Below are 27,331 nucleotides of genomic sequence, written 5' to 3' on the forward strand. Positions count from 1 at the left end.
TCCATAAAGTTAGCTAATTATCTACCATTCGAAAAGCACAGCAATCTAATCTATCAAAAGGAACCAAAGGCAATGATAGATCACCTCCCAGAAATCCTGCAACTTAGGTCTACTGGTTGTCAGCGTAAGAAACATCAAATCTGTAGGTAATTTCATGAGAGTTTATTTGAACCAAACTGACAACGTTGCCAGGAAGCAAGATCTCAAGAGCTTTGAGAATGACCGTTTCACGGTCTCTTTGACACCTTTGCGATTAAGGAGGGAACTAAGGGAGATGATGGGAAGGTTGGAGAAAGCCGGGCAGGGATTGGATTACGGGACAGTTAACAAGATCACGTGCTCCCTTGGGGGCCGGTTATTTCAAAGGTGTGTTAACCCAGATGCACAGAAACAAGGGACAGGGCTTGCTTAGGGCCAAAATAAACCTTTATCTAAAAAAGTTATAGGCCCGGGGCTTGACTTCACCCACCAGTTCCTGTCCAGTGAGGAAGTGAAGATCCAATCACCCTGTGAGTTACTTTCTGTCGCTGGATGAAAATTTATTTATAAGTATTACCCTTCTCTACGGACTTGAGAAATCAGTGAAAGAACGTACAGAAAACATTTAAATAGTGCTGTCTCTTGGAGTTTGACCAGTTCATATTTCCTCGCAATTCTTATATTAGCAACCCTTACACTACATGATTCTGTGCTTTGTGCTGGAGCTTGTATTTGTACTTCAGGTCCACCGGCACTGCCCTGGCCTCTAGTAAGACCTGCCTCCGTCACCGGGCCTGCACCGCCCGGGCCGCCTGAGGCTGAGCCTCCCGCAGAGCCCTCTGGGGGGCAGCTGAGGGCTGGGAAGCCCCGCCCGCCTGCCACCCTCCCCGCGGGCCGGGGTTTACCTCGGGCTGCCCCAGGCCCCCACGGGGCTCTCTGCTTGGTCTAATCGTTTTGTGCTTTCCTCCAGCTTGCACTCACTGAGCTTCTCTTCGGCTTCCCGGTTTCCCATCTCTGGCTTCCTTGGAGCTGCCATAAACACTCCCGCCCAGCTTTTCCCGTTACACGGACTCTAGCAACACCGTCGGGCACGTCACCCACGGGAGAAATTACTTGTTCCACCTGTAAACAATGTGCTGGGTTTCTGTTGCGCAGGAAGCAGGGGAGGGGGGGTGCGGGCTACAGAGATAGAAAAGGGGCCCGGCCGCTGTGGCTCAGTGTCTGAGCGCCCACCCATGAACCAGGAGGCCGCTGGATCGATTCCCGGTCAGGGCACATGCCCGGGTTGCGGGCTCCATCCTAGCGGGGGTGTGCGGGAGGCAGCCAATCGATGATGTTTCTCTCTCATTGATGTTTCTATCTCTCTAGCCCTCTCCCTTCCTCTCTCTCTAAAAATCAATAAAAGTATATTTAAAAAAAGAAAGACAGACAAGGGAGCGATGTGGCCCCCTGGCACCGTGGTGGCACAGCCAAGCAGCCAAGCACACAGCATCCTGAGAAGGAGTGTCCGGACTCCCAGTCCCTTCTCTCTCTCTGACATGGGTAATTAGCGCTGTGGGCCTCAAATCCTGACACTGCCAATCATGCGACTATAAAACCTCCAAATTCAGACCTGGGCCCATGCTGTAGAATAATAGCAGGCTCTATTTCGGTCAACTTTAATTGCTGTGGCAGGAGTCAGGCCTTCGCAGGTTGCAAAGTCACATGTCTGCCAAGAAGAGGTTGGCATGCCCGGACTGGGGAGACTGAGCCAAGAACCTACGTTTGAACCAAAGAAAGGAGACGGCTGGATTTGGCACAGGACAGAACATCAGCTCACGGTGCCTCGTTTCACAGAGAGTCTGCGGTGTCTAAAGAGGGCTCCTGATGTGCCTGAGCGACACGGCCCACCGCAGAGGGCTAGAGGGACAGCAGAGGACTGAGAGGGGCCAGGGTCTTTGTCCACGTTGGAGTCTTTGCTTTGGCAGGTGTCAGATTCACCAAATGGGACAGCAGCCCTGATCGTCCTTAGCAATTTTCAAGGAAGAAAGCTGAAAGCACGTGGGCTAGTCTACCTCCCAGATGGCCCCCAGTGGCCTCGCTGCCGGGACTCATGCCCTCCTGTGGAGCATGGGCTGGTCTTCACGGCCACTTCTGACTCACAGGTGGACATCACGGTGTGCGCATGGAGTCAAGGTCATGAAAGGCAGCGGGCACCAGTCTCTCCCTCCCGTGGACCACTCACTCTGGGAAGCCGTTGCCCACCGTGAGGACATGGCCGGCACCCCGAGGAAAGGCCCACGTGGCGAGACGCCGAGGCCTCACGTGAGACCCTGAGCCAGAGCTGCAGCTTCCTGGCCCACGGACACCACGCGAGAGAACATGTGGCTATAAGCTGCAAAGTCTCAGGGTCATTTGTTGCACAGCAATAGGTAACTAAAACATCGGGAACATTCTATAAACATATACACACCAGACGCTGGGCAAAAGGCCTGGCATCGGGCCCCTCGCACCCCACCTGCCTGTCTCCTGCTCCCAGGCCTGGGAGTTTACCTGTCCCACCCCATACAGTCCACACAGCCCTTAAGCAACGACCAGCTGTTGCCAAAGTATAAAATTCCAGCTTCCTTGTCACAGTGGGGACGACTCCAAGGGGGAGTTTCTGCTCCAGAGCCCCCAGCAGAAGCAGCTGAGACTAGGGCTCTGCCTGACACCACTCCCTGTGTTACTGAAGTGGCCCCTTAAAGTTATCAGATTCTAAAAGAAAGTCTTTCATTTCTATAATTCATTAAGATAGCTTTTAATTTTTTTTAAATATGTTTTTATTGATTTTTAGAGAGAGAGGAAGAGAGAGGGATAGAGAGACAGAAACATCAATGAGAGAGAAACATGGATCGGCTGCCTCCTGCACGCGCCCTACTGGGGATGGAACCCGAAACCTGGGCATGTGCCCTGACCGGGAATCGAACCGTGACATCTTGGTCCCTAGGTTGACACTCAACCACTGAGCCCACACCCGCTGGGCTAAGATAACTTTTAAACAAAAAATATATAGGTTTACAACTTTAAATATTTATCAGTAATGTTCCAAAAATTATTCACTAGGCTCTATACGTGGAAGACAATAAAATAAATCTTTTGGAGACTATACAGGTGAAATAATGTGCTCTCAAGAGCCCAGCCTTTTCAGAAGCTGTCCGTGTACTATTATCAGCAATCCATTGCTTGACATTTGGGGATCTGCACACCACGGTCATTCGAAGGTGGTGGCTGCAGGCCGCGCGCCGGAGGCCACGGCAGGTGCCGAAGCCTGGTCTCTGAGGGGCTTTGTCCACAGTGCGTGCTCAGTAGCCACGGGTGAGATAACTTAATGACTGAACAGTTGGCAGTTGCTATACACTTGTTAGCTGTTCTTCCTTCCACCTTTTTCTGCAGCATGTGGTGAAGTCAATCATATGTTAGTGGAAAAAAAGACTAAACCGGTAGACACGGCAAGTCTGCTTTCGATGGTGACAGTTTCAGGTCAAACTGTCTCAGAGGAGGGGGAGGGATCCTGAGATCACAGTAACTGTCAGGACCGAGGAGCCTCCCCCACCCCCCACCCGCCCACGTGGACCTGGAGGGGGTGTGTCTAAGGAGAGAGGTCTGCCCCTAGGTTATCCTTCAAAAAAAATTGCAGTACAACTGCCTTGTCCGCCTGACGGCAGGAGCTGGACCAAAAGACCCCGTGAGGCTCCTCTCTGACCCCCAGGTCCTCCCCTCCCCACCCAGCACCCAGCCCCACACTCCACTGGAAAAGTGGGGCCAGGATTCCCGGAGGCCGGGGGACAGTGGCCGCAGAGCTGACCCCGCTGCCCTCACCGGGCACCTGTCAGCCCTCACTGGTAGTCATACATCCCTTAGAAATAAGTTTTAAAACTTATTTTAGGGGTCCTGTTTTTGTAGGTAGGAAAACCTACGAAGTGAGCCATGTTCTAAAAAAAATACTCCTACAAACAACAGCACAAATCAGCTAGAAAAACACATACCTTCTAAAATTAAAACAAGCGAAAGGCATGAAAAGATTATTCACGAAAAAGTACAAAACTTCCATAGACAAAATATCAGTGTCACTTGTAAAGACGCGCAAAACAGACCAAGGAATCACTTTTTGTGTGTCGAATTGGCAAGTCGCTTAGAATTCTGATCTGAGCACTGGGAGGAGTGCAGAGAGAGACGCTGCTCGGGTGTAAACCAGTATTACCTTTTGTAATTTCATAAAATGTGTGGAACGCAATAAAAATGCTCCATCTCTCACCAAGAGTCTGGGCTGAAAAAATAATAGAAAATCAGACAGAAGTGTTTATCGCTGAGCTGTTGTCATGTGTCTGCATCAGGTGGAGGCTTGTTGAGCCGCTGCTGGCACCCAGGCTACGCTCCGGGTCCTGGGGTTCAGCAGTGAGCACCGGGGGGCGAAAGCTCTGCCTTCCTGGGCTCACGTTCCCATGGGTCCCGGCACCCAGGGCTCCCACGCTTGGCCAGGTCACTTTCCACCATCCCACGCGCAATATTCCACACCTTATATCGGACTGCATTTCAACATTGTTGTTAATACATTTCTTTAAACCAAACGAGGTAGTTCTCTAAATTACTATTTTTCCTTTCCCCCAACTTTTTATAAAGAAAAAATTCAAACATACAGAAAAATGGAAAGACTAGTACAATGAACCTAGATTCAGTAAACTATTGAAACACCCAGTCAAGAAGGCTCAGGCGTAAACGCGGGACTTGGAACCTCCCACAACCGCATCAGAATTGCAACAAACTACAGAACAACCATCGCTCAGAACTGGCTGAAGTCTGGCTGAACGGAAGCCCTACAACTGGGGAATTAAAGAAGCCACTGACCGGTAGGAGGGTGGAGATGCAGAACCGCTGGTCCCACACCCACGTTCAGCGGATAAAAATCAGGAGGGACATCTCAACCGCGCAGATCCTGCCCAGCCCCACGCCAGGCCCCCCAGCCCCGCGCCAGGCCCCCCAGCCCCGCGCCAGGCCCCCCAGCCCCGCGCCAGGCCCCTAGCCCCACGCCAGGCCCCCCAGCCCGAGGCTCCAGCGCCGGGAAGAGAAGTCCCCATAACTTCTGGCTGTGAAAACCAGCGGGATGGAGGCCCAGGGAGCCCGAGATTCCCAGGGGTTCCTCCTAGAGGACCACACGCCCACTTACTTGGACTCGCTCCCAGAGCCCCGGCACTGGGGCCGCAGCTCCACAGGCACCAGGTATGGTGAATCGTCTGGCTTCGGGCCAAAAGCTGGGGGTCAGCTTCCTCTCGGGCAGAAGTGCTGGCAGAGGCCACTGTTCCTTTGCTGGGCCCTCCCCTCAGAGCCCGCAGGCAGGGCTCCAGCGACCTGTTGACTCCCTGAGACCCCACCCCACCCGGCTTGCAGGCCCCCCCACGCCACTCCCAGTGGCTTTTCCATACAAACGGCCTCTCTTGGCTCATGCTTTGGACTTTCCTGAAACCTTTCAAACAAGCAGCACCTGGCCTCTGCTCCCCCGCTGCTCGCTAAGTGGCCCCCGGCCTGGCACCAGCAGCAGCCAGCCTCGGCGTGCAGCTTGGCCTCTCCTGGGCACCTCCGAGCCCAGCACAAGTAGCAGCCGGTGGCAGGTCCCTCTGAAGGCCGAAGGGGCAGGTTTGCCCCACGCCTCCCTCCTACGTGCTGGTGGTTGCGGGCAACCCTTGGCCTTCCTCAGCTAGCGGCGGCGTCATTCATGCCAACCTCTACCAGCGTCTTCACGTAGCGTTCTCCTGTCTGTGTGTTTCTGGGCCTCTGGGTCCAAATGCCCCCTCTTCTCATGAAGACACCAGCTACTGGGTTGGGCCCCACCCTAATCTAGTATGACTGCATCTTCATTTGATTAGATTTGCAAAAAACCCTTTCAAATCAAGTCACATTCACAGGTACCAGGAGTTAGAACTTCAACATCTTTTTAGTGGACACGGTTCAATCCGCACGCCCCCTAAGTAAAGTTTAAGATTTCTTTGCCTTTTTTTTTTTAGTCCTAGGATAGATCTCAGCAATGGTATAAAGACAGAGTACTACATTCAAAACTTACTTGAATTAATTTTCTTTTCAGTGTGGTTATGTGATCAATTTGATAATATTACGCAATTTGACAAATTACGTAGGTTCATTTGTTTCGGCTTATATTTAACACTAGGATTTGATTTTTCCCCATGCTTTTAGGTTTTTAAAAATTATTTGAATATGTAAAACATCTTCATGGTTTACAAGTCAAGACTATATAAAAAGGTACCCTCCACCCCAACTCGGGAAGTAATCATCTTTGCTAGTTTCTCTTTGTTTCCTTCTTGTGTCTCTTGTTGGGGGGAAAGTGTGTGTCTAACTTCGCCTCCTTTAGTTGACATGCCTCACGGGCTCTTTCGTCCCAACACTGGAAGCGGCTCAGCGTCAGTTCAGGCCCCGCCCTCCCCGTCGCCCTCCAGCCGCACAGGACTCCATCGCGGGGCCATCCCAGAGTCCACAGTTAGTCCACCAATCATGGATGGGTGTGGAGGTCGCTTCCAATATTTTACTATCAAAAATAATGTCACAATGAAGGACCTTGCACCTGTCTTGTTTCGTATTTCAGGACATGCCTTCAGGGCAAATTCTCAGAAATGGAATTGCTGGGTCAAAGAGGAAATAATGCCTGCTTTCTTAGTGGGATGGGGCTGCAATAACAGAATACCATAGACGAGGTGGCTTATAAACAACACATTTATTTCCCACATTCTGGAGGCTGGGAAATCCAAGACCAAAGAGAGGGATCTCTCTGGGGGGTCTCCTTTATAAGGGCACTAATCCCATTCATGAGGGCCCCACCCTCAGGGCCTAATCACTTCCCAAAGAATTTCAGCATACAAATTTGGGGAGACACAAGCATTCAGTCCATCGCATACATGCGGTTCTGTTAGTCATAGTCAAATTCCCTTCCACAGAAGGCTGGACAACTCGGCTCTCCCATCAGCAATATACATGAGTGCCTGTTTCCCAGAAGATTTCAGTTTGGTAATAGTAGGCCCACAAGCGTGCAAGTGCTGAAACTGAGGGCCGTGGGTTAAGGAAGGTGTATTCTAAGGCATTCTTAACAAGAAGGAATTTTTCCACTCGGTTCTGTCATTTCTCTGACTCACTGTGTGGAGAGGACTTTCCTCTCTCCCGGTAAGAATCCATCTCTTACAGAAAACACTCAGCTGATGACAGGTTAGAGTCTCTCTCTTTTTTTGAGAACAAATACTATTTTCAAATGGAAGAGTGTATTTCCTGCAAGCTTTGGACCCTCCTCTGAGACCCTTACGCAATCCGCTGGTGGTTGGGCCGAAAGAGAGCCCGATTAGGGACCATTGTTTTACCCTGAGCCTGGGGGAAAAACAGGCCCTCTGACTGTGACAAATAAAAGCTCCTCCAAAGGCTGAGCAGCAGTTTTAGAAACAGCAGCCAGTTAGCAGGCAATCGCTGCGTGGAAAAAATGAGACGCGGGTTTAAAATGAGGAAAAGAAACATCCACGGGTCAGCTGGGGGGCAGGAGGGCTGACCGGTCAAGAGGTAAAGAACCCAAAGGGAGGTTCCGCTTCTTTGCGGGCAGCCTGAGTCTTCTCCCCGCACCCTCCATAATAGTGGTACCGGGGCTGAAGGCGCGCTCAGGTTTTGATGGAGTAGCTGGGAGACGAGGTTTGTACTTAGTGGATAAAAGGAAAGGGTTTGTGGGGCGTTTCTGTGGCTGTAATTTACCCGGAGGCACTGGGATGACACCAAAGGAATGTCTGTGCCTCCAGCCTTCTCCAGCGCCGCCTCCACGTGGCAACGGTCCTGAGCCTCCGGGACTCGCGAGCTCTCCGCCCGCACAGCGAGGGGGCAGCATCCATAAGGCAGCCTCGGGCTCCTCGCAGGACGGTCCTGCAGGACGGAGAAATAATTCTCCAAGGGAGAGATCAAGTCTTTTTTTTTAAATTCCCACCCGAGGATATTCTTTCCATTGCTTTTCAGAGAAAGTGGAGGGGGGAGAGAGAGAGAAAAAAAAATTGGTGTGAGCAAGACACATAGACTGGTTGCCTCCGGCACTCGCCCTGGCCCTGGGGGGGGGGATGGAGCCTGCAACCGAGGTACTCACCCTTGGCTGGAATCGAACCCGGGACCCTTCAGTCCACAAGCTGGCACTCTAACTGAGCCAAACCAGCTAAGGCGTGATCGAGTCTTAAGAGAAGCCCTGGGAAAGGCGACAGGAGATCCCAAGAGTGAGCGAATTCAGCCAGCTGTGGGATGGGTCAGGGGTGGGCTTCACAGAGGAGGTGGCATTTGAGCCAGCGCAAGTGGGATGTAGCCACGAAGAGGGTTGGGGCTTGAGAAGGGTTTGTGGTGTGAGGAAGACCTGCCTTTGATGCAAAGTAGTGATTTCTGTGATGACTCCTTCGTGGGGACTGTGACTTCAGTAGAAAAGGAAGGTCCAGCCGTGGTGGCTCAGTGGTTGAGCATCGACCTAGGATCCAGGGGATCACGGTTCGATTCCCGGTCAGGGCACATGCCCTGGTTGCGGGCTCGATCCCCGATTGATGACTTGCTCTCGTCATTGATGTTTCCCTCTCCCTCTCCCTTTTTCCATCTGAAATCAATACAAACATATTTTTTTATAAAAAAAAAAAGGAAGAAGCATTCTGGCTAGGAGTGGCCCATGTGGCTTTATGGAAGGAAAGGGTGAATTTCTGGAGAGGGACTATTTTTATAACCAAGCAGATTAGAAAAGTAGGCAAGTGCTTTAATATTGGAGATGCCGGGAAGTCCTCTACTGTAAAGCTTGCGTTCGTGATTCTTTGGAAGCTGACGAGCTCTTGGAAAGAGAGATTTATGTAACAAATCGAGGGAATCGAGGTGTTTTCCCCCAGGTAAACGTGGGGAAACAGAACAGCTCAGCCAGATCCCTCAGGCTCCTCAGGGCTCCCTCAGGCCCCAACTCAGCTCTACATTTCTGCGCATTCAGGGCCTGGCGAGGTTCTTGGCGTAACTCCCCCCTCTTATTACGTAAGTGACACACTGATTGTAGCAAAAACTTTTAAACACATCTGAGTAAAACGAAGAAAATTCCCTGAGAGTCCAACTAATCAGCTGCGAGGTTCCGACTAACCTGCTGATGGCTCTTCAGCCCTGTTTCAAATGTGTGTGTGTCGAGCTCGCCTCTGATAAGGCTACTGAGAAACAGGACCGGGTCCCTTAGAAACGGAGGGAGCTCATACTACCCTTTAGCTTGGGAACCTGCCTGTCTATTCCGTGTATTAGGGACATCTTTCCAGGTTATTAAATATGCTAAGAATCCTTTTTAATGATATTCTATTTTAGAGAGATGTCATAACTTAAATAGTCAATCTTCTATTATTGGGCATTCGGGTTGCTCCTAATCTTTCACTACTGTAAATTACGATATAATATATAATCTCGTAGCTAATTTTTTCCCGTGGATTCTTACAGTTTGTTAGGCTGTATCCCTAGAAGCAGCATCTCTTTGCTGGGGGTCGGAGCATTTGCAGATTTGTGATATGGGTGGTCCAGGCCGCCCTCCGGAGAGGTCATATGGATTCGCACAGCCGTCCCCGGAGGCCAGTGGCCGTTTCCAAGGCTTGCTACCTGCCTGCTCATTTTTAAACCCTTTGGTGGCTGTGTATCTGGTATGTTTTTGAAATACTGTGCTTTCTCCTTAAGATAACATTACTTTGTTATCTTAATTTCTACGCTGCAGTCCCCAGTTCCCTTGTTAGAGTCTTCAAAGTGGAAATGTCAATAGTGGTCAAAAGCTTTGAATTCCTGGGAAGACAGGTCTTGTTGTCAACATTACAACGGGCAGTCAAGGACCCCGAGCGGCCCCCGGTCTGGTGGCAACCTCGCTCGTGTCTCTAACAGACACTCGTGTCTCTCGTGAAGTGGCTGGGGTCTGCCAAAGACATACTGGTCTTTTTATGGGACCCTAAGTCCCTGAATGCTTCGTTCTGGTGACTTAACAAAGAACGTTCTTTCTACTGGATGTTAAGGGTGAGGGATTTGTTTCAATAGAAAATGAAAAGTTGTCATGCTACTTACTTCTTATGAAAAATACTTCTCTAAAATCCAGTTATTTGCAGTTTTCAAGGAACAGTGTGTGGATAATAGCCCGTTATTGACGTTAGCTACATGCTATCCCTTCAAGTCTACTTTGTTCATGGACAGATATCCTGTCCTCATTTCATACCTTGAGCGGTCCTGCCACGTTTGACTCATGGTTAAGGCACTACATTCTCCATCACAATAGTGAATGTGTTTGAGTGCTAAGTGCAGGCTTCCTAAACTATAATAACAATAATAATATCATTTTTATTTGTGAGTTATATTATAGGACTCCCTACTTATAGGACTAAAATAGATCTCACTATATAGCTTGCAAGGTGATTTAAAATGAATGAGCTAAGTGGAAGGACATGGGCTATTGGCTCCTTTACAGTTTGGGTTCCAACCAAGAGTATATGAGCTCCCATGGCCATGACCGAAAATGTAAATCACATATGCCCAGGTAACTCATCTCATTTTCTCCACATTTCATCCTCAACATATCTTGAAAAAACAGTATTTTTCTTTAGGTCCCCCTTGTTTCAGGATGCTACCATTGGTCAAAAGCCCATGACATACACAGCCATAACCTTTGGACCCTGTGTGTCCCAGGCTCCTTGGGTAGGGATATTACAAAGAAACCCACAGCCCCAGGCTCTGTCTCCTTCCCCCGTTTCAGATAAACGCAGCATTATAGCATCTTGTCCAGGAGGTACTCAAAGAAGCCTGTTTTGAGAATCCATTTCTATCAAGGCCACACAGTTGTCTGCATCTCATAATCGAAGACATGGCTACCCTATGTCCCAGCCTTCTAACGACACTACTGAGGAGACACAGTGTCAAGGTGCTTTGGAAATTCCCACATCTCGCTAACCAAGCAGCGTGACCCAGGCCGCGACTGATGCCTACGGGTGCAGCAAAGCTCGGCCACCTATTTTTTATTCTGCAAGTGTATTCAGCAGAGCAATATCAAATCTTTAGCAATTAAGCCCAAAGATCTCAGTGCCTACTTCCCACATCATTGAAAACCATGCCACGCTGGCATATCTCTTTAAACCAGACAAGGTCTGTATGCATCTCTGCATCCCTCGGGGCTTCTCCCTATTTAACCAAAACTCTAACAACTGTCTGTAGCAACCACATCAGAAAAGAACACAGACAAAAACGAAACACTCCTCACTACACCAAAACAGCGAATCGAGTTGTAATGGGTGTTGTGACTCAGCATCATAGGTCACAGTTACCTCCCCCAAGCTTGAGGCTCCAACCCTAGAAGCCTGGCACTTTCCAAAGAGGTCACTTAAAGAAACATCTTCACTGACCGAAGAGATGCACAGAGAAAGTCTAGTCAGGGCTTCTGGCTGTCTTGTCCCTGGGTCCTGTGGCCAGCACCAACATTCCCCGGCAACAACGTGTGACGACGTTGCCAACCAGGGAAGCTCACTTGAGCCTCGGTGTCCAGAGTTTTTTATTGGAGCCTGATCACCTAGAACAGGTAGCCGACCTCAGTCTTCAGCCCCTCTGGAGGCTGAGCTACTATCACTTGGCCCAAAACACCTACCTTTTCAGGCGTGGCCCAGGACCCCAGGTAAGCAAAGATATACTCTTAACAGACAGAGCATCTGGGGGCTTAGAGATCACCTCCCAGGAGCCCAGGGCCAAGGCCAGGCCTCTCTCTGGGTGCAATTAAAGCTTCACTACATGGGGCTAAACTGATTGTGTTTAACTTATTTCCATAACATATTACAATCCCACATTTACAAATTACCCCTATGATCAAAACTAAGGAAAGACCTCCCTCCCCCTCTCCAGTAAAATACTTCCAACCACACAGTAGGACAAGTCTACTTTTGACCAGTCTCTCTGCGGAGAAATCTTTGAATCCATCCACTATGGGTTTCTGGGTGTCTTGGAGCTTTGTTGAGAGAGGCTATGTCTGGTCCTTTTCATACCTGTCTCCCTGGATTTCGGGGGGTCCATTTATCTCTTGAGGCTGTAGCCTTCCGCGGATTTACTGCTGGCGCTGCCTGCGTGGTTTAAATTTGTTGATTTTCAAAGAAATTGAAAAAGTCTCTTGAGAGGGACAAAGTTAAACTGTGTTTATGAATTTGAAAGATACAGTTAGTGAAAAGTTATCACGCACCTGTTTCTAGATGTTTCCAATATATATTTAAGGATTATCTCCTCACCGCAAAAAAAAAAAAAAAATTCCAAGTCATTTTTCCTACTAGATTGAAGGCTACAAATGTATTTTCACATTTGATTACCTGTTGGCAGAACATGTAAGCCTACGAATATTTAGAGTAATTAAATAGAAATGTGCAGGCCCTTATCCAACACAACACAGGCTTGACGTACTAGCATATTCTCCCCAAATCTGCCATTAGCCATCTGAATGACCTTGGCCTTGTCGTTTTAACCCTCTGGGTTTTTTCCTTTTTCTGTCAAATAAGCATGTGTATTAGACCAGATCGTTTCTAAACTTCCTTCTGCTTCTAGCAATTCTCCCTCAGAATAAGGGAACATTTTCTAAACATTTTATAAATGAGGGCTCCTGAAGGCTGAGGTAGCTATCTAAGTACGAATCCACTTTTTCCCAATATTTACTCTTTATAACCCAAAGGAAAAAACAAACACTCTTTAGATAAAATATATAAAATCACTAGTGTTCAAGAACGGAACTCAGCTGAGGAAATTTGAGGATCTAATTGGCTTTTCTAAGTGACTCATGAGTCAGGCAACATCCCGGGAAGCGCAGCAACTGGAAGGGCGTTTGGATGAGTTGCACCAAGTGGAAGATTCTTAACAGGCAGAAGGAGGGTGGGACTCAGAGGTTAAAGAGTGGTTATTTCAGACAAGGTCACCTTCCCAAGCAGATGACCCCACTAGTGCCAACCAGGAAATTCAATACTAATGACTTAAAATTCCACTCCTGGGAAAGTCTGAGACTGCAATTAGGTTAGTCGTTAAGTTTTGCTTTGTCAATGTGGCTTAGCAAAAGTGACTCCCTTTCGGCCCATTGATTCTTTTTTTAACACTAAATATTTTTTACCATTAACTCCTTAACAAATACCTACAGAGCACCTACCATGTGCTAATCAGGTATAGTGAAAAATTTATCTACATTTCATGAATAGAGTATATTGTGATCAAAATATCAGTTAAGTGGACATGTTAGTGATTTCCTACCTAATAAGTACTAAATATGATAGAAAATATAAATGGGGAATTGAGCTGAAGGTTCTCTGCCTTCTGTACTGAGTGACTCTCTAAACTGATTTTATTATTAGGGAGATATTTTTAGCTTATTTTTCAACTGGAAGGTTTTATTGTGCTTACTTTAATGCTCACAGCTGGCTAATGGTTGTGAGTATGTGAAACACAGTTTATTCTTGTGTTATTATTTATTAATTATCATATTACTTCCATACGAACAACTATAAACCTAATTTTGCCCATCTCTGTATGTAACTTCACTTGAGCATTTTCTGATTTAAAAAAAATTAATCTTCCCTGGCGGGTGTGGCTCAGTGGCTGAGCGTCAGCCTATGAACCAGGAGGTCACGGTTCGATTCCCGGTGAGGGCACATGTCTGGGTTGTGGGCTCGATCCCCAGTAGGGGGCGTGCAGGAGGCGGCTGATCAATGACACGCTCAGCATTGATGTTTCTCTCTCTCTCTCCCTCTCCCTTCCTCTCTCTGAAATCAATAAAAACGTTTGAAAGAAATGAACCTTTTCCTTGGAGCAGCAGATGTGAAAGTAGCAGCTCGGCTGAATGCTGACCCCATGTAAGGGGTGGTGACGCCATGCAAAGCAGTCGGTCCGAGTGACTGGCCACACACTGCTCCCCTTGGCCCTGTTGAGAGATGAGTAGGACATCACAGTGCCCGCCCTGGAGGAGCCCGTGGCTCAGTGTAAGGACAGCCCTATCCACAGAGAATTACAGTGTCGGCCAGTGCTGCTGGTTACGACGACGACAAGGCCTGGGAGGACGCCCCAGTGTGCCTCCACCCGCAGAGGAAGGCCTTGACCCCAGGAGCAGAGTCCTAGCGAGAGCCCAGAGCCTGGAAGTGTGTGAAACCAGCCTCAGAGAAGCCGTGGAGGACAGTGGCCCTAGGGAGCCAGCAAGGAAGGGGACACCTGGTGAAGGGTCCAGTACAGTGCCAGGAGGCTGCCCCCCCCCCCACGTGATGGCACTCCAGTGCAGGTTTTTAAGCAGGGGAGGGACCAAAGCAGCCCCATAGTTTAGAAAGGAGCTGAGCAGGGACAGGCTCAGGTGCCAAGGAGTGGGGTACTGCTTTAAAGGACTGGGGGGTCAGTGAGGCACTGACATGTAGGGGGACAGGAGGAACAGGAGAAGCGGAGGCCAGCGCTCCCCTTCTGCCTGGCCTCCTGGTTGGCTGCTGGTGGCAGTGGGGAGACATGAGTGGGGGGGGGGGTGTTTAGGGGAGTCAGGAAGAGATGGGCAGCGAGCAAAGAGAAATGTAGACTTGGAGAGAGAGCTGGCTGGAGACATGTGGGAAGAGTCAAGGAAGGGAGGGGCCGGGCTTGGAAGGAGAGGACACCAGATGGCGGTCAGGAAGCTCCTCCGAGGCCCTGAGGGCCAGAGGAGTTGGGAAGCGTCCATCCTGGCCTCTAGAGGGGACTGACTCTTACCACAACTGCCCCGTTCTGGACGGCAGGCTGTGGGACCTCTGAAAGCCAGCTAGTAACTAGTAACCGCGACCCCCCACCAGGAGCGTTCGCACCCCAGACCAAGGACGCGGTTCATTTAAACAACTGGCCCGCGGAGGGATGTCGCGGTGCCCGGGCACCTGGGCACAGGACGGCCGGCAGAGGCGCGTCCGGGGCCGAGGCGGCGCGGGTCCCCGTCCCGCGGGGCGAATCCTCCAGGTCGCCAGGCGCGCGGGCCGCGCGCTCCACTCGCCTCCCGGCTCTGCGGGCTTCCCGCGCCCAGAGGCGGACGCAGCTTTTTAAGCCGAGAAGCAGGTTCCAAGAGTCAGTGTGACCGGGCAGGGACGCCGGGTGGAGGTCGGGGGCACTTTGTGTCCCCTCCTCGAGCTCCGCGGCGCCCATCCCGGGCGCCAGGGCCTGCGGGGTGCTCGGGGCGGCCAGGCCCGCGGGGAAGCGGCCCCTGCGCTGCCCCCTCTCCCTGGTCAAGGTCAGGAGCGGGGTGCGGGGCTCCCTGAGACCCCGGCCTCCGCCTCCGACTCCCTCAGACGGGGCCTCTCCAGGAGAGCGCACGCCCCCCGCGGCTGAGCCTGGGGCCGCAGAGGCGGGTTCCCCGGCGGGTCCCTGCGGGAGGCCGCGGAGCGTGTGCGGCTCCGGCCGGGCGGGAGGGCCGTGGGCGCGCAGGCCGAGGGTCACCTCGCCCGTTCCTTCCAAGTTCTCCCGCGCCCGTGGGGTCCGGCCAGGCGGCAAGGAGGGGGCGGTGGGCAGAGGGCGCAGCTCGCGGCCCCCAGCCCCGCCCCCCGCGCGCATCTGCCCTCCCCCGCGCCCCCGCGGGGTGCGGTCCAGGCGGGGGAGGAGGCGCGAGCCCCGCGGGAGGTCGGGCGCCTCCGTGCGTGTCCGCCCGCCCCAGGGTCGCGCCCAGCCCGGCTCCCCCGCCCGCCGCCGCCTGGACTCGCCCCCGCCGCGCGCGCCCCTCCCGCCTCCCCGTTGCCGTGGCAACCCCGGGATCCTCGGGGCGCGCGCCCGCCAGCCTGCGGGAGCGCTCGGCAGCGGCGGCGGCGGCTCCCACTCGAGCCGCGCGCTCTGCGACCCCGATCCCGAGCGATCCTGAGCCCGCTCGTGGCCCCCCGCCCGGCTCAGGCCCCCGCGCGCCCCTCGCCCCGGCCCCCGCGCCGGCCCGGCCGCCGGCCCCATGGAGCTGCTGGCCGCGGCTTTCAGCGCCGCCTGCGCTGTGGACCACGACAGCTCCACCTCGGAGAGCGACACGCGCGACTCGGCGCCGGGACACCTGCCCGGCAGGTGAGGACAAGCCGGCGTCCGGACCCCGCGCGCCGCCCCCGCGCGCCCCTCGCTCCAGCTCCCGTCCCCCCTGCCGCGGACCTCAGCCCCCCCCCCCCCCCGCCTGTGCCCCGCGAGCTCCGTCGTCCCCCACTCCACCCCCGGCCTCCGTCGGGCGGGCACCCGCCTGGGATTGGGGACGAGCCCCAGCCCGGCCCCTCGATGCCCCCGTCCCTGCCCCCGCCGCCTCCCGCGCCCTCTCACGGGCGCCCTGGGCGCGCGCGGCTTGCTCTGCAGCCCCGTCTCCGCGCCGACGGGCCCTGGGACGGGAGGACCGGAGCCCGAAAGGGACTGGGGACCGGTGACGGCGGGGGCCGGGGTGCGCGGCGCGGGCTGGGCTGCTGGCCGCGGGACCGTCGGGGCGGCCGGGCGGCGCCGCGGAGCGCGCAGGGAGCGCCAAGTTTCCGATGCCTGCCCGCGAGCTCCGAAAACATGCAGCTTAGGGCGGGCTGGTGTGGGAATGAATCACTGTGTCGCGCCCTGGTGCTGTGACAGAAGGGGCCTGTGGGGCCCGACTGGCCGGGAGGGGCGGCGGCCTGGACGGTCCTGGGCGGGTCCAGCTGGCCAGGGCCGCGGGTGCGGACGCCTCTCCCCAGCCTGCCAAGGTGTGGCCTTGCCTTAAAATAACTAATCCTACCCCTGCTTCTTTCTGGCAGTGAGTCGTCCTCCACCCCGGGAAATGGGGCCACGCCCGAGGAGTGCCCGGCGCTGGCCGACAGCCCCACCACACTCACCGAGGCCCTGCAGATGATCCACCCCATCCCCGCCGACTCCTGGAGGAACCTCATCGAACAAATAGGTGGGTGCTCCGCTGCCGCCGGCCTCACGGGGCAAACCTGGGCTCCGGGTGGACTCCCACCGTCCCCCTGCTCATGAGACAGGCTTGCATTTCTGGGAGCAAAAGTATCTGACGTGGCTAGGGTGCGTTTTTGACATATTTGGTTGTAAATGGTTCCACAGGCAAAACCGCCCCATTTTAATAGCGCTGGGTAATTGGGCTTTAGCAAATGCATTTCTGTCCGGAGCTCTCTGGAGAGGTCTACCCGCCCAGGCCCCTGCCACTGCTACAGGAAAGACCAGGAGTGAGGTGCTGCTAGATCAGCCAGGAGGGAGCCCCGGGAAGGAATCTGGGGAGGACCTGGAGAGAGAGGGAGTCTGCAAAAAAGGGGGGGAGGGCGCTCCTGGGGAGAGCCAGGCCCAAGGAACAGTTTGGGAAGAAGAGGCAGTGGCAGACTTTGTAAGGCAGAGAGAAAGCGGGGACCCCCCCCCCAGGTCCCTGAGTTAGGGAAGCCTGGCTCCACTTGCCTGTCCAGGAAGGTGGCCAGGAGGTGTGGGGCGCAGCCCTGTGTGTCCAGCTCAGTAGAGCTGCAGCTGAAGCCCTGTGAATGCAGAAAGTGGATTGAGAAGGCGTCCCACAAACGTGAGCACTTGCATTTAAAGTCAAAAATTGCTGCTGACATCAAACTAGTTCTCATCATGTGGGCTCCGTTATTCAGAAAATGGTACCCGCTGCTTAGAAAAGCTTTTTGTTCTTCAGTGTCGTCAGAGCAGCAGCCTGTTCCGTTGAAATTCTAGGTTTGGAAAAGTTGCTCCCCAAACATCATCACTGTCCTCCATCCCAAACGCTCAGACAGAGAGGAGTTGTCCCGAGCGGAGGTGGAGCATCCGTGGCCCCAGAAAACCCTGCATTGGGAAGACTTTGGGGGCGGCCCACTCTTCCCTGGCAGGGGTTTTTCCAAACTGAGCCCTGAGCGGAGCGGAGCCCTTGCAGAGCTGAGGGGGTGGAGCGCGCTGCACGCTGTGAGGCTGCTGACTCCAAGAATTTTGTTTCCAGCAGGCCCCCCGAGCGTCAGGCCGGGTGGTGATGGTGGCGTCGGCTTTTCCCTTTGTTTGCTGGGGGAATGGAGAGGGGCTGATCTGAGAGCGACTCCTGAGAACGCCTTTCTCCCACCTCCCTGCCACATGGTCTGTCCTGAGGATCACGCCACCTCTGCCTTGGCAGAGGCTGGAAGCCTGACTTCCACCCTCTTGAAAGGGATTCTCTTTGGCGAAGATCAGTGTCATGACTAGGGAGGAGACCCGGCTGGAGCAGGGAGAGGCTCCTGTCTGCACGATGGGCGTGCGGAGGCTCCTCTCCCGGAGGCGGCTGGACCTGCTGGGACAGCGCCATTGGCCCGAAGCTGGCAGTCAGGGGCCCTGCGCTGCGGTGCCTGCCCATCCTGGCCCTCCGCTTCCTCATGTGCCAAGCAGAAGAGACTGACATCCGGGGCCCCTACCCACGTCTGCTGGTATAATGGTGACTCTTCTTCTGGCTCCTGGGCTAGATCCCTAGTAGGTGCTCACAGATGTGTTGGGTGACTGCACAGAGCTGCTGCTGCCTCCTTCTCACACCCTCTATCAGAGGTTGGAGGCCTGTGCTCTGCAGATTCCTGTGCCAGCCCTGCCTGCTTTTAGCTCTGTAGATGAAGTGAATTCTTTGCCAGGGATCAGGAAAGGATGACAGGTTCCTACCACGCAGTGTAGCTGAGGGGGGAAGAAAGTGGAATGACTAAGTGGGCGTTTTGCAGGCCACTGTGTTGGATTTTGCAGTAGCTCCCACAGAGGCCAGAACAGAATTATGCCACAATTATGCATGATACGGTATATAACTGTCATGACACATGACGGACCCCGAGACTGTGATTGTGTGTGTGTGTGTACACGTGTGTATAAGTGTGTGAACATGCATTATTGTTTCTCTGACATCTAACAAATGCTTGGCACATAGAAGATGCTCAGTAAAAAAAATTAAAGAATTCCTTATCCTTTAGAAATTTCTATTTGAAGGATCAAAGGAACAAAATTATTCTGTTCAGGTGAGATTTTGAATGACTCCTGAGGCTTTGGCGAGAAGAGCTGGGAACTTACCCTCCTTTGCAGGGCAGCACAGCCAACCTGGTATAGATCATTTTAATTAGCAGAGACTAGAACTGAGCTTTCTAATTCTGCCTGGATGTAGTACCAGGTGCAGGGTTTTATAGGTAAAATTAATTTCCATATAAAGTTGTGCTTGCTAAAGGTACAAAATATCAAATAGGAAAACGTGATATATTAACAGTACATTGAGTACAGACGTGTAATCAGGTAGCATAGTTCCTCAGAGAAAGGTGCTCTATTCCTATTGTAATCTGAATTTTAAAGCTAAGAAAAATAAACAGGTTATGAAAAATTGGTACACAGTGTGTCAGATAACCGTGTAATCACAGTAACTCTAGGAAAATTGGTATTTAAATGCATATTTTAAACACAAAAAGAAATACGAAGTTTTAAGAATATTCTAAAATTACTTGTATTGGAAGTCTCTGACTGAAAGTAACAGACTAGCCAGCAAAAAACAGCCCTAAACAATGGAAGTGTCTTATCTCAGTTAATGAGCCCAGGGGTAGGATGTCCTGCAGTTGGTTAATTCGGCCGACCGATCCTTCACCTTCACCTTTCTCAGCGTTTAGGCTTCATGTCACAAGATGGCAGCCGCAGCTCCAGACATCGCATCCTCGAGCAGCCACGTGTAAAAGCAAAACCGGGCAGCCTGTCTTCAGGTGTCTGTCGGGGCGGGATAGCATCCTGTTGAGAAGCTGTCCCCTTGCTCTCCTCAACCAGGTTGTGTCCCATGCTTACGTCTAAGCCCAGCCCTGGCAAGGGGAAGGGAACTGTCACAGAAAGTTTTGACCGGTCGACATGCACCCGCTTCCCTGAGCACAGAATGGTCAGCACTCAAACCAGCCCCTCCCCGTCTGCTGGGAAGAGGGGGTTGGAGGGGATCGAGGAGAGGAGCCTACAGTGTCTGCCGCAGTGTGGTTTCAGAAATACTATTTTCAATCCAGCTGCCCACGCTGCTGATACGGTTGTCTTTTTTTTGTCTTTTTTTAGCGTCTGATATCAGAGATAGTTTTTAACCCATGATTTGCCTACTGTGGCGTACATGAGACGTCTTTTTGAACCTCCAGAAAGATGCCAAATTAGACATTTTTGTGAAGCTTGGAAACTGCATTTTTAAAAGGTGTTGAATTCCACAGATATTTGTGTACCTACCATGTGGGGGAGGCACTGTGCTAAGCATTGAAAAGTGACTCCAAGTCAACTGTGGGCACCTGGTTTCTTTAAATCTCCATAAACTCAGTATCAGAATCACAGAATAATCGGTTTACAGTCGGCAACAGTAGAGAGCTTGTGCCCGTGACTGGACCAGTTTACGTGGTGACACCGAGCCTCTGTCTTTATAGATCCTCAGTCCAGATCGCATTTCGTGTAGACGCGGTTTTCTTTTTCATCCCTTTGTCGAGTTAATCCCGTGTTGTATTCTGCTGGACTGTAACCTTGTAAAATCACGGGACCTTGATTTTTTAAATAAGCCCCATACTTCGCATGAAGGCTTTGTAATTGAGCGTCATGGAGCGTAGGGAGCCGACGAGCTTAATCCGAAGGGTGGGTTTATTGGGTTCCTGTTTATAAATCTAGTCTCTTCAGCCACATCCGGGATTTCCAACTTAGTTTTCTTTCCTGCCTTTTTCTGCTGTTCAGATATAATTAAAACATTAGATAAAGAGGGCACGAGAGGCAGCGTTTGTACTGAATTGAGGGAAAGCGCTGTGCAGGTGTGCAGTTGCCCCGGCCAGGGCTTCCCCGGGAGAATCGTCTGTCTCACAGACGTCGCAAAGGCCCGACGGCTCTCCATCCAGCGTGCCTGGCTGCCCGCGGCATCCCTCCCTCGCTGCCCCCCAGCCGGACCCTCCTCCTGGGTTCCTCGTGTCCTTGAATGGGGCCAGCCGACCCTGTGGCCAAGCTGGTCGCCTGGGCATCATTCATGACCCAGCGGCATCAGTCAGTCACCAGGACCCGTCTTCCACCTTATCACTGGCCCCTGACTCAGGCACGGCTCATCCCTCCACCCCAGTGCGCTCAGGCCTACACCCCCCACCCCCCGTCACTCGTGGAAAGCCCTCACAGCCCCTCTCTTCCCGGGGGGCTCCTAAAACGTAGACCAGAGCGGCTTACCTGAGGTCTCCTGGGGCCTCCCTCTCGCCCACATGATAGTCGGCCACCTGCATGGCACCGCAGGCAGACAAGACCCTTGGGGTCTGATGCCCCTCTTCTCGCTCCCCCTCCCCACCCGGCTCCCCCTCTCCCTGGGCTGGGACCCCCCCCACCACTGAAGCTTTCAGCGGCTCCTGAGTGAGAAGCCAGCCCCTCCCTGCGACCAGGGTGTCTGAAATGGCTTTTCCCTGGGGAGGAGGTACCACCTGACTCACAGGCACCCCCAAATCTCCTTGGAGACTTAGAACACATTCGTTTCAAGTGCAGTTGGTCAGGGAAGTAAGTCTGCAACTGCAAGAGCGAGAAGGGAATGTTTCCCTTTTGAATCCTAAGGCTGATGAAAGATCGTGTTTTCCTTCAACGTGAGAATTGACAACCACTCCCAGTCCACGAATGAACGCTCTCGAGTTTTAATATGGAAGCGGTTAAGGCTGGGAAGCGTCCCGTTGGGATGCTGGGGCGTAATTGGGACATTCCCGTCCTCTGCACGCGGCGGCTATTAACGCATCAAGCTGCGGATTCTTCCTGTTTGCCAGGCGTATGTTTGAGTGGCTGGATTTTAAATCAGTTCGGGGGGTTCTTTATCCTTTGTTGAAAAACACTGACGCGGGCTGACCCTTCCCAGGAAGGAAGACGGGGCGTCGGCTGAGGGTAGGGCCCTTTGCAGGGCGCGTCGCTGTGGCGCTGAGTTCCCAGAGCCCTGGCTGAAGCCCTGCCTTTGCGAGTCGGAAAGGCCTTCATCTGAAATCTTTTTCTGCTCTTCATTCCGATGTGCGGATTTCAGGGCTCCTGTATCAGGAGTACCGAGACAAGTCCACGCTCCAGGAAATTGAAACCAGGAGGCAGCAGGACGCAGAAATCCGAGCCGATGACCTCAGCCCCCCGGCCAGCGAGGAGGCTCCGGAGGAGGAGGAGGAGGAGGGAGAGGAGCCCGCGAGCCCCCCGGAGAGGAGGGCCCTGCCCCAGATCTGCCTGCTCAGCAACCCGCACTCGAGGTTTAACCTCTGGCAGGACCTCCCGGAGATCCAGAGCAGCGGGGTGCTGGACATCCTCCAGCCCGAGGAGATCAAACTGCAGGAGGTAAGCGAGGGCGCCTGGGTGGGGTCTCGGGGCGGGGCGTTTGAACCCGTGCGGCGTGAGGCTGCCCAGCGAGCTCACCCTGAGAGTTCCTGGCGGGGTGATCCATCCAGAACATGCAGGAACAGTCCCTCCTTTCACAGGCAACAAAAAATAGCTCGTTACCTTCTGAGGCAGCCCAACCCCAGCGTCGAGTGTGCGCAGCACAGTGGTTTCACTAGACAGCAAGACTCGTGCCGCAAACCAGTTACTGTCGGGTATTTCCCGGCCCCCAGGACCGCTAATGCGCTAGACGGTGCGGAGCGAACTGTGACCGTGAAGTCACTCCAGTGGGTTCTTGGCTTCTCCCTCAGTCTCGTCCCACAATTTTATCTTGCTGTTGCTTGAGCCTGGGGCGGGTGGAGGCTCTGAGAGAAAGCCCTGGGCATGCCCGCCCCTCCTGAACCGGTGCAGAAACCTGGGCTTGGCCTCTGCCCTCTCGAGATGGTGCAGGCAGACTGCCCGGCTCGAAGGCTGAGGTGCCGCCTGGTCTGTGGCTCCCTGGCAGAAATAATCAATTACAGATGCACAGCAACAGCAATGGGTAGTTAAGAAATTTAAGCGTTCCTTTTAGTTGCACAAAGATGACTTGGCACAGAGGGGAAATCCGCAGAATGGGCAGGCCAGAGTGTGGGCAGGAGGAAGGAGAGAGGCTGGGCGAGAGAACTGGTGAGCGTGCAAGCGTGTGTTCGGTGTGAAGAGACTGGGTGTTTCAAACTCGCTCAGTCCAAGTCCCATCATCTCCACCCTCTGTCCTCCCTCCGGTCCTCTCCCCCGCTCACCTGCTCCTCGAAGCCGCACCTGTTGCTCGGTGCTGTCCTGACACCAGGTCTTCTGCCCTCTCCGACCCCCTTCCTCCTGCGCCAGATTCTGCAGACACGGCTGCCCTCCCCGCTTATTTAGAAGGCAGACCACAAACTGAGCTCAGTTAGCAACCGGGACTGAGAAGCTTCCGACCAGGGTGGTCTGACTCGGACCCGGTGGCCCCCTGCGTCCGCTCCCGGGAAGCTTGCTGAGGCTGGTTTTGGACGGGCCGCCCGGCCCACCTGCGTCCTGCGCCGCAGGATCAGGAGAAAGTGGTTAAACCCTGACATCCCGGGGCCCTGAGCAGTGAATTGCAACTGGCTGCGTAGAGTTTCACGTGAAACTTGTGATGTAAATGATGTCTCCTCATCAGTCCCCACCAGAAACGAAGATGTATAGTCGGGGGCGGGGGGGGGGGGGCATCTGCACTGAGGCAGGTGGCCCTGGACAGGGGAGTGCCCACTAGGCCGTGCCCACTAGGCCGTGCCCACGAAAAGCAGCCATGAGGAAGGTGCCGGAAGGCACGGAGGAACCCCCTGCCCTGGACGACCCTCCTCCCCAAGGCCCAGGGGCCCCGGCAGCCCCAGGCAGGCCACCATCCCTAACTGGGGCTGCCTTGTAGAAGGAATTCCTCAGCACCCGGGGGCCTTGTTGGGTTTTTTCTCTCAGTCCTCAGAACAAGGAAAAGAGGCCAGTTGGGGGTGCTAGGGGAGTACTTATTTTTTACCTTGATAATTAGAGAAATGAAGGTTTTGAATACTTTGGAAAGCTGAGAGATAAATCCTAGTAGAACTTAAACCATGATATAAACCTTCTACGACAAGAGCAAAGCTAAAGGCAGAGAAATCTCAGGCTGACGTCCTGGGGGCCAGGGACGCTCTCCCTTAAATCTGTGGTCTGGAAGTGGCCTTTTGTCGCTGTAGCTTGTATCCTGGGTTGTTTCAAAGTAGTGTCCGAACGGGGCAGGCGGGGGTGGGCTGCACGGCGTTCGCAGGGCGTGCCTGTCCTGGTCCCGGTCGCCCATCGGGGTTCGGCTCACATAGGCCGTCTCATCCCGGGGCATCTCCGCCCCACTGGACAGGCCTGGACGTGTCGTTCCCACCTGCGCACCCCCAGTGTGGCCGTGGGCACTGCCGAGGCGGCCCCAGGGCGGGTTCGCAGGGAACCGGGTGAGGGACCGTCTCTGGGGAAACGGGGAGCAGCAGAGCGGGGGAGGGGGGGCAGCTGCAGGCCGCTGGGAACCCCGAGGCGGGAGCCCTGGCTCACAGCCTGACCTCTCTCTGGCCCGACGGCGGCTCGTTTTAACTCACCCGTCCTGACGGCTGAGCTGTGAGCAGCAAAAGGAAAACAATTCTCATAGAAAAAATGCAGACGGCCAGTGATTAAGTGAAGAAAGGAAGGAAAATTCGAGCTCGCTGGTCATCAAAGGCGTGCAAATTAAAGCAACACCGAGGGCAGGCATCTCAAAGCGGCAGAAACGTTTAAATCGAAATGTATTTAAAACCTCGGGCCTTTCGTCGGCCTGACTCTTAACCAGCCACTGAAGAATCAGGTTTTAAGAATAAAATTGTGTGTTTTCCTCCTCATTTTTTAAGTAAGACTTCGGTAGGTGAGATCGGAAAGTGGTGTCTTAGATGTCGTGCAGGATTTTCGTGGTTTAGTCTTTGTTGTTTAACTTGTTCTGAAGCTCTTGGTTTCCGCCCACCTCTGTGGAATGATTTTTCAGTTACCGTTTGAGGACACACGGTGGCTGGAGAAAATAGACATCTATTCAAACTGCAAAGTTAGGAAGGAGGCAACTGTAGAAAGGGAAGGGTGTCCCAATGGGGAGGCAGGGGCTTCTCTGGAAAGCGGTGGAACAGGAAACTGTCCCAAAAGGAAAACAAAAAGCCAGAGGAGACTGTGGCTGGGGAGGGGTGGGACAGTCCCTGCCGCCAGCAACCATCAGCCAGGTCTAGATTCTCATCACTCCTGACACTGGCGTCATGAGAAATACAGGAGAACCTGGAGGTGCCATCCCCAGCACGGGACCTGGAGCAGCCTCGCCGCGGCTGGCGTGAGTGTTGTCCCCGGCGCGGGCCAGGAACCTGCCTAGACAAAGGACACAGAAAGAGGCAGGCTCGCTATGGTCCCTGATCTTGGAGAGCTGGGTGTGCAGATCTTGAAAAATGAACAGGGAGTGATATTTTGAGTATCTCCAAGGAAACAGGGACACACATACACTCACGTGGGGCGTCCTGCCCAGCTGGCACTGTGGCGGCACAGCCCCAGCGTGCCCAGGCAGGCCTTCCAGCTTTGTCCTGCCGGGACCGGGAAGGGAGGAGACCCGGCGGCACCCGGTGCGGGTCTCCCCAGGGGATCTAGCCGGTTCCGTTCAACTCACAGTCAGTCCACTCAGCCTCTGACAGCAGGGCTGTACTTTCGGTGTTTGTCAGCCTGTTTTCACAACGTAGAACTTAAATGTACTTTCATTTTTCTTCCAGAAGGAAACTGTCCGTTTTAGAAGGAAGTTACTGAGGGTTTTCATACGGTGTATCTCTATCAAAAAATTAAAACGTGATACTTATTTTATTTGCCAACCTTCACTGAATCGTGTACTTGTCTCTTAGTTTAAGATAAATCTTAACGATTCAGCAATTAGTCCCAGGTTGGGAGGGAACAGGGTGTTGGCACCATGACTTAAGGTGGACAGTAGTCATCCCCCAAACCCCGGAGAGCTCCTGTTCTGCCCCCACTCCCCTGGGATGTCGGCTTCGGTGGCTGCAGGGAGTTTGCTGAAGCCAGTGCCTAGCCCAATGGTGCTCAGTAAACATTTGTGGGACGAGTGGATGAATGAGTGACCAAGTGAGTGAATGAATGAATGAATGGATGAATGAATGAATGAATGAATGAATGAATGAATGAATGAAATAGCAGGGCCCGGACCCCCTTCAGCTCCATGCTGCCATGGAAAAGCGTGAATGACTGAGAGTAAAAATAATACTGGTAAGGAAAAGACAACCTTATTGATGTGGCAAATAATTTGACATATAAAATGAAGACAAACACCCTGAAGACAAATTCCAGATGACTAACTGCCTATAAACAGAGAAAGAGGGGGTGAGTGTTGTGGGAAATGGGCTCAGCCAACACCAGTTAGCAGTGATTCAGGCCCAGCCCCTCTGCTGTCAGCAGCTGAGAGGCCGCTTGCCTCCGCCCAGCTGACCCCTGACCCCTTGTCCTCCGGAGATCAGGACAAAGATTCGGGCGGCCCAGGGGACCGGGGTGAAACTGAGCCAGGGCAGTGTCTCCACGCACAGCCCCTCTGCTGTGCGCTAGGGGCCTGGTGTTTTTCCTGCTCCTGGTATCGGTAACACTCAACCAAATCAATTGTTGGGTTTGTTTTGTTTTGTTTCTTAATTATATTTGCTTAGAACTTGTGAGCTGAAATAGCTTGACATTTTCTTAAGAAACCTGAATTTAGCAGCAGGAAAGTGACTTGATTTCAGCATCAGTCACAGAGAAGCTTCCGGGGACATTCTGCCCCGTCGTGTCTCAGTCTTGCCAGGCAGGGCTCCGGGGAGCGAGGTGCGGGGTGGGCGGGACGCTGGGGTGGAGGCCGGGTCCTCTCTCAGTGCTGGGCCTGCAGCTCTGCCGTCAGTGCTTCGTGCCTGTCAGGAGACCAAGCAGCCGTGACCTGGGGATGATCGCAGGAGGCCAGGGCCCATCTCAGTGCCTCATCTCACTGTCACTGGCTCAAGTCAGCTGCAGACGCCAGGGACCTGGGGTGGGTGGCTCTCGCTGCCGCAGGTGGCCCAGGGTCTGTAATTGGTGGCCGCCCCTGCATGATTTCGGGGTGACTTTCCCACCTCCCTCAACATGCCCTTGGCGTTCGCATTCGTTTCTTTTTTGCTTTGAAGACCCTTGCCAAGCCCCTTGCATCTCTGTCTTAGAACCCAGTGGGCACCCTCCTGAGGGCGAGTCCTCGGTGGTAACCACTGTCTCCTCTTTTTTTAAAATGCATTTATTGGGGTGACATTGGTTCACAAAACCATACAGGTCTCAAGTGTACAAATTGATAAAACGTCATCTGTACACGGCACCGTGCACCCATCTCCCCAAAGTCTCTTTCCATCCCCTCCCCCCCCTCCATGCCCACCTCCACGTGACCCCCTTCCCTCTGGCGATCAGCACACACTCTCTGTGTCTGTGTGTTACGTATGTTGGTTGGTTGGTTGGTTGGTTTTTGTGGGGTTGTTTGCTTAATCCCCCCACTGTC

The 27,331-nt window shown here is 53.3% G+C and overlaps 1 protein-coding gene across 3 annotated transcripts in view; it reads left to right on the plus strand.

Moving 5' to 3' along the window:
* The window catches only part of NGEF (neuronal guanine nucleotide exchange factor), an 85,599-nt gene that overhangs the window by 46,059 nt on the left and 12,209 nt on the right, over positions 1-27,331 (plus strand). For 2 of the 3 annotated variants that reach the window (XM_081143540.1, XM_081143539.1), the window contains exons 4-5: positions 16,737-16,879; positions 21,938-22,233. In XM_081143540.1, the coding sequence (XP_080999666.1) occupies positions 16,737-16,879; positions 21,938-22,233 (439 nt within the window). Of the gene's footprint in view, positions 1-15,759; positions 16,042-16,736; positions 16,880-21,937; positions 22,234-27,331 lie in introns of those variants that run through there. The other variant, XM_081143541.1, reaches the window with a different exon arrangement.

Source organism: Miniopterus schreibersii, assembly GCF_964146895.1.
Source record: "Miniopterus schreibersii genome assembly, chromosome: 7".
Lineage (NCBI taxonomy): Eukaryota > Metazoa > Chordata > Mammalia > Chiroptera > Miniopteridae > Miniopterus > Miniopterus schreibersii.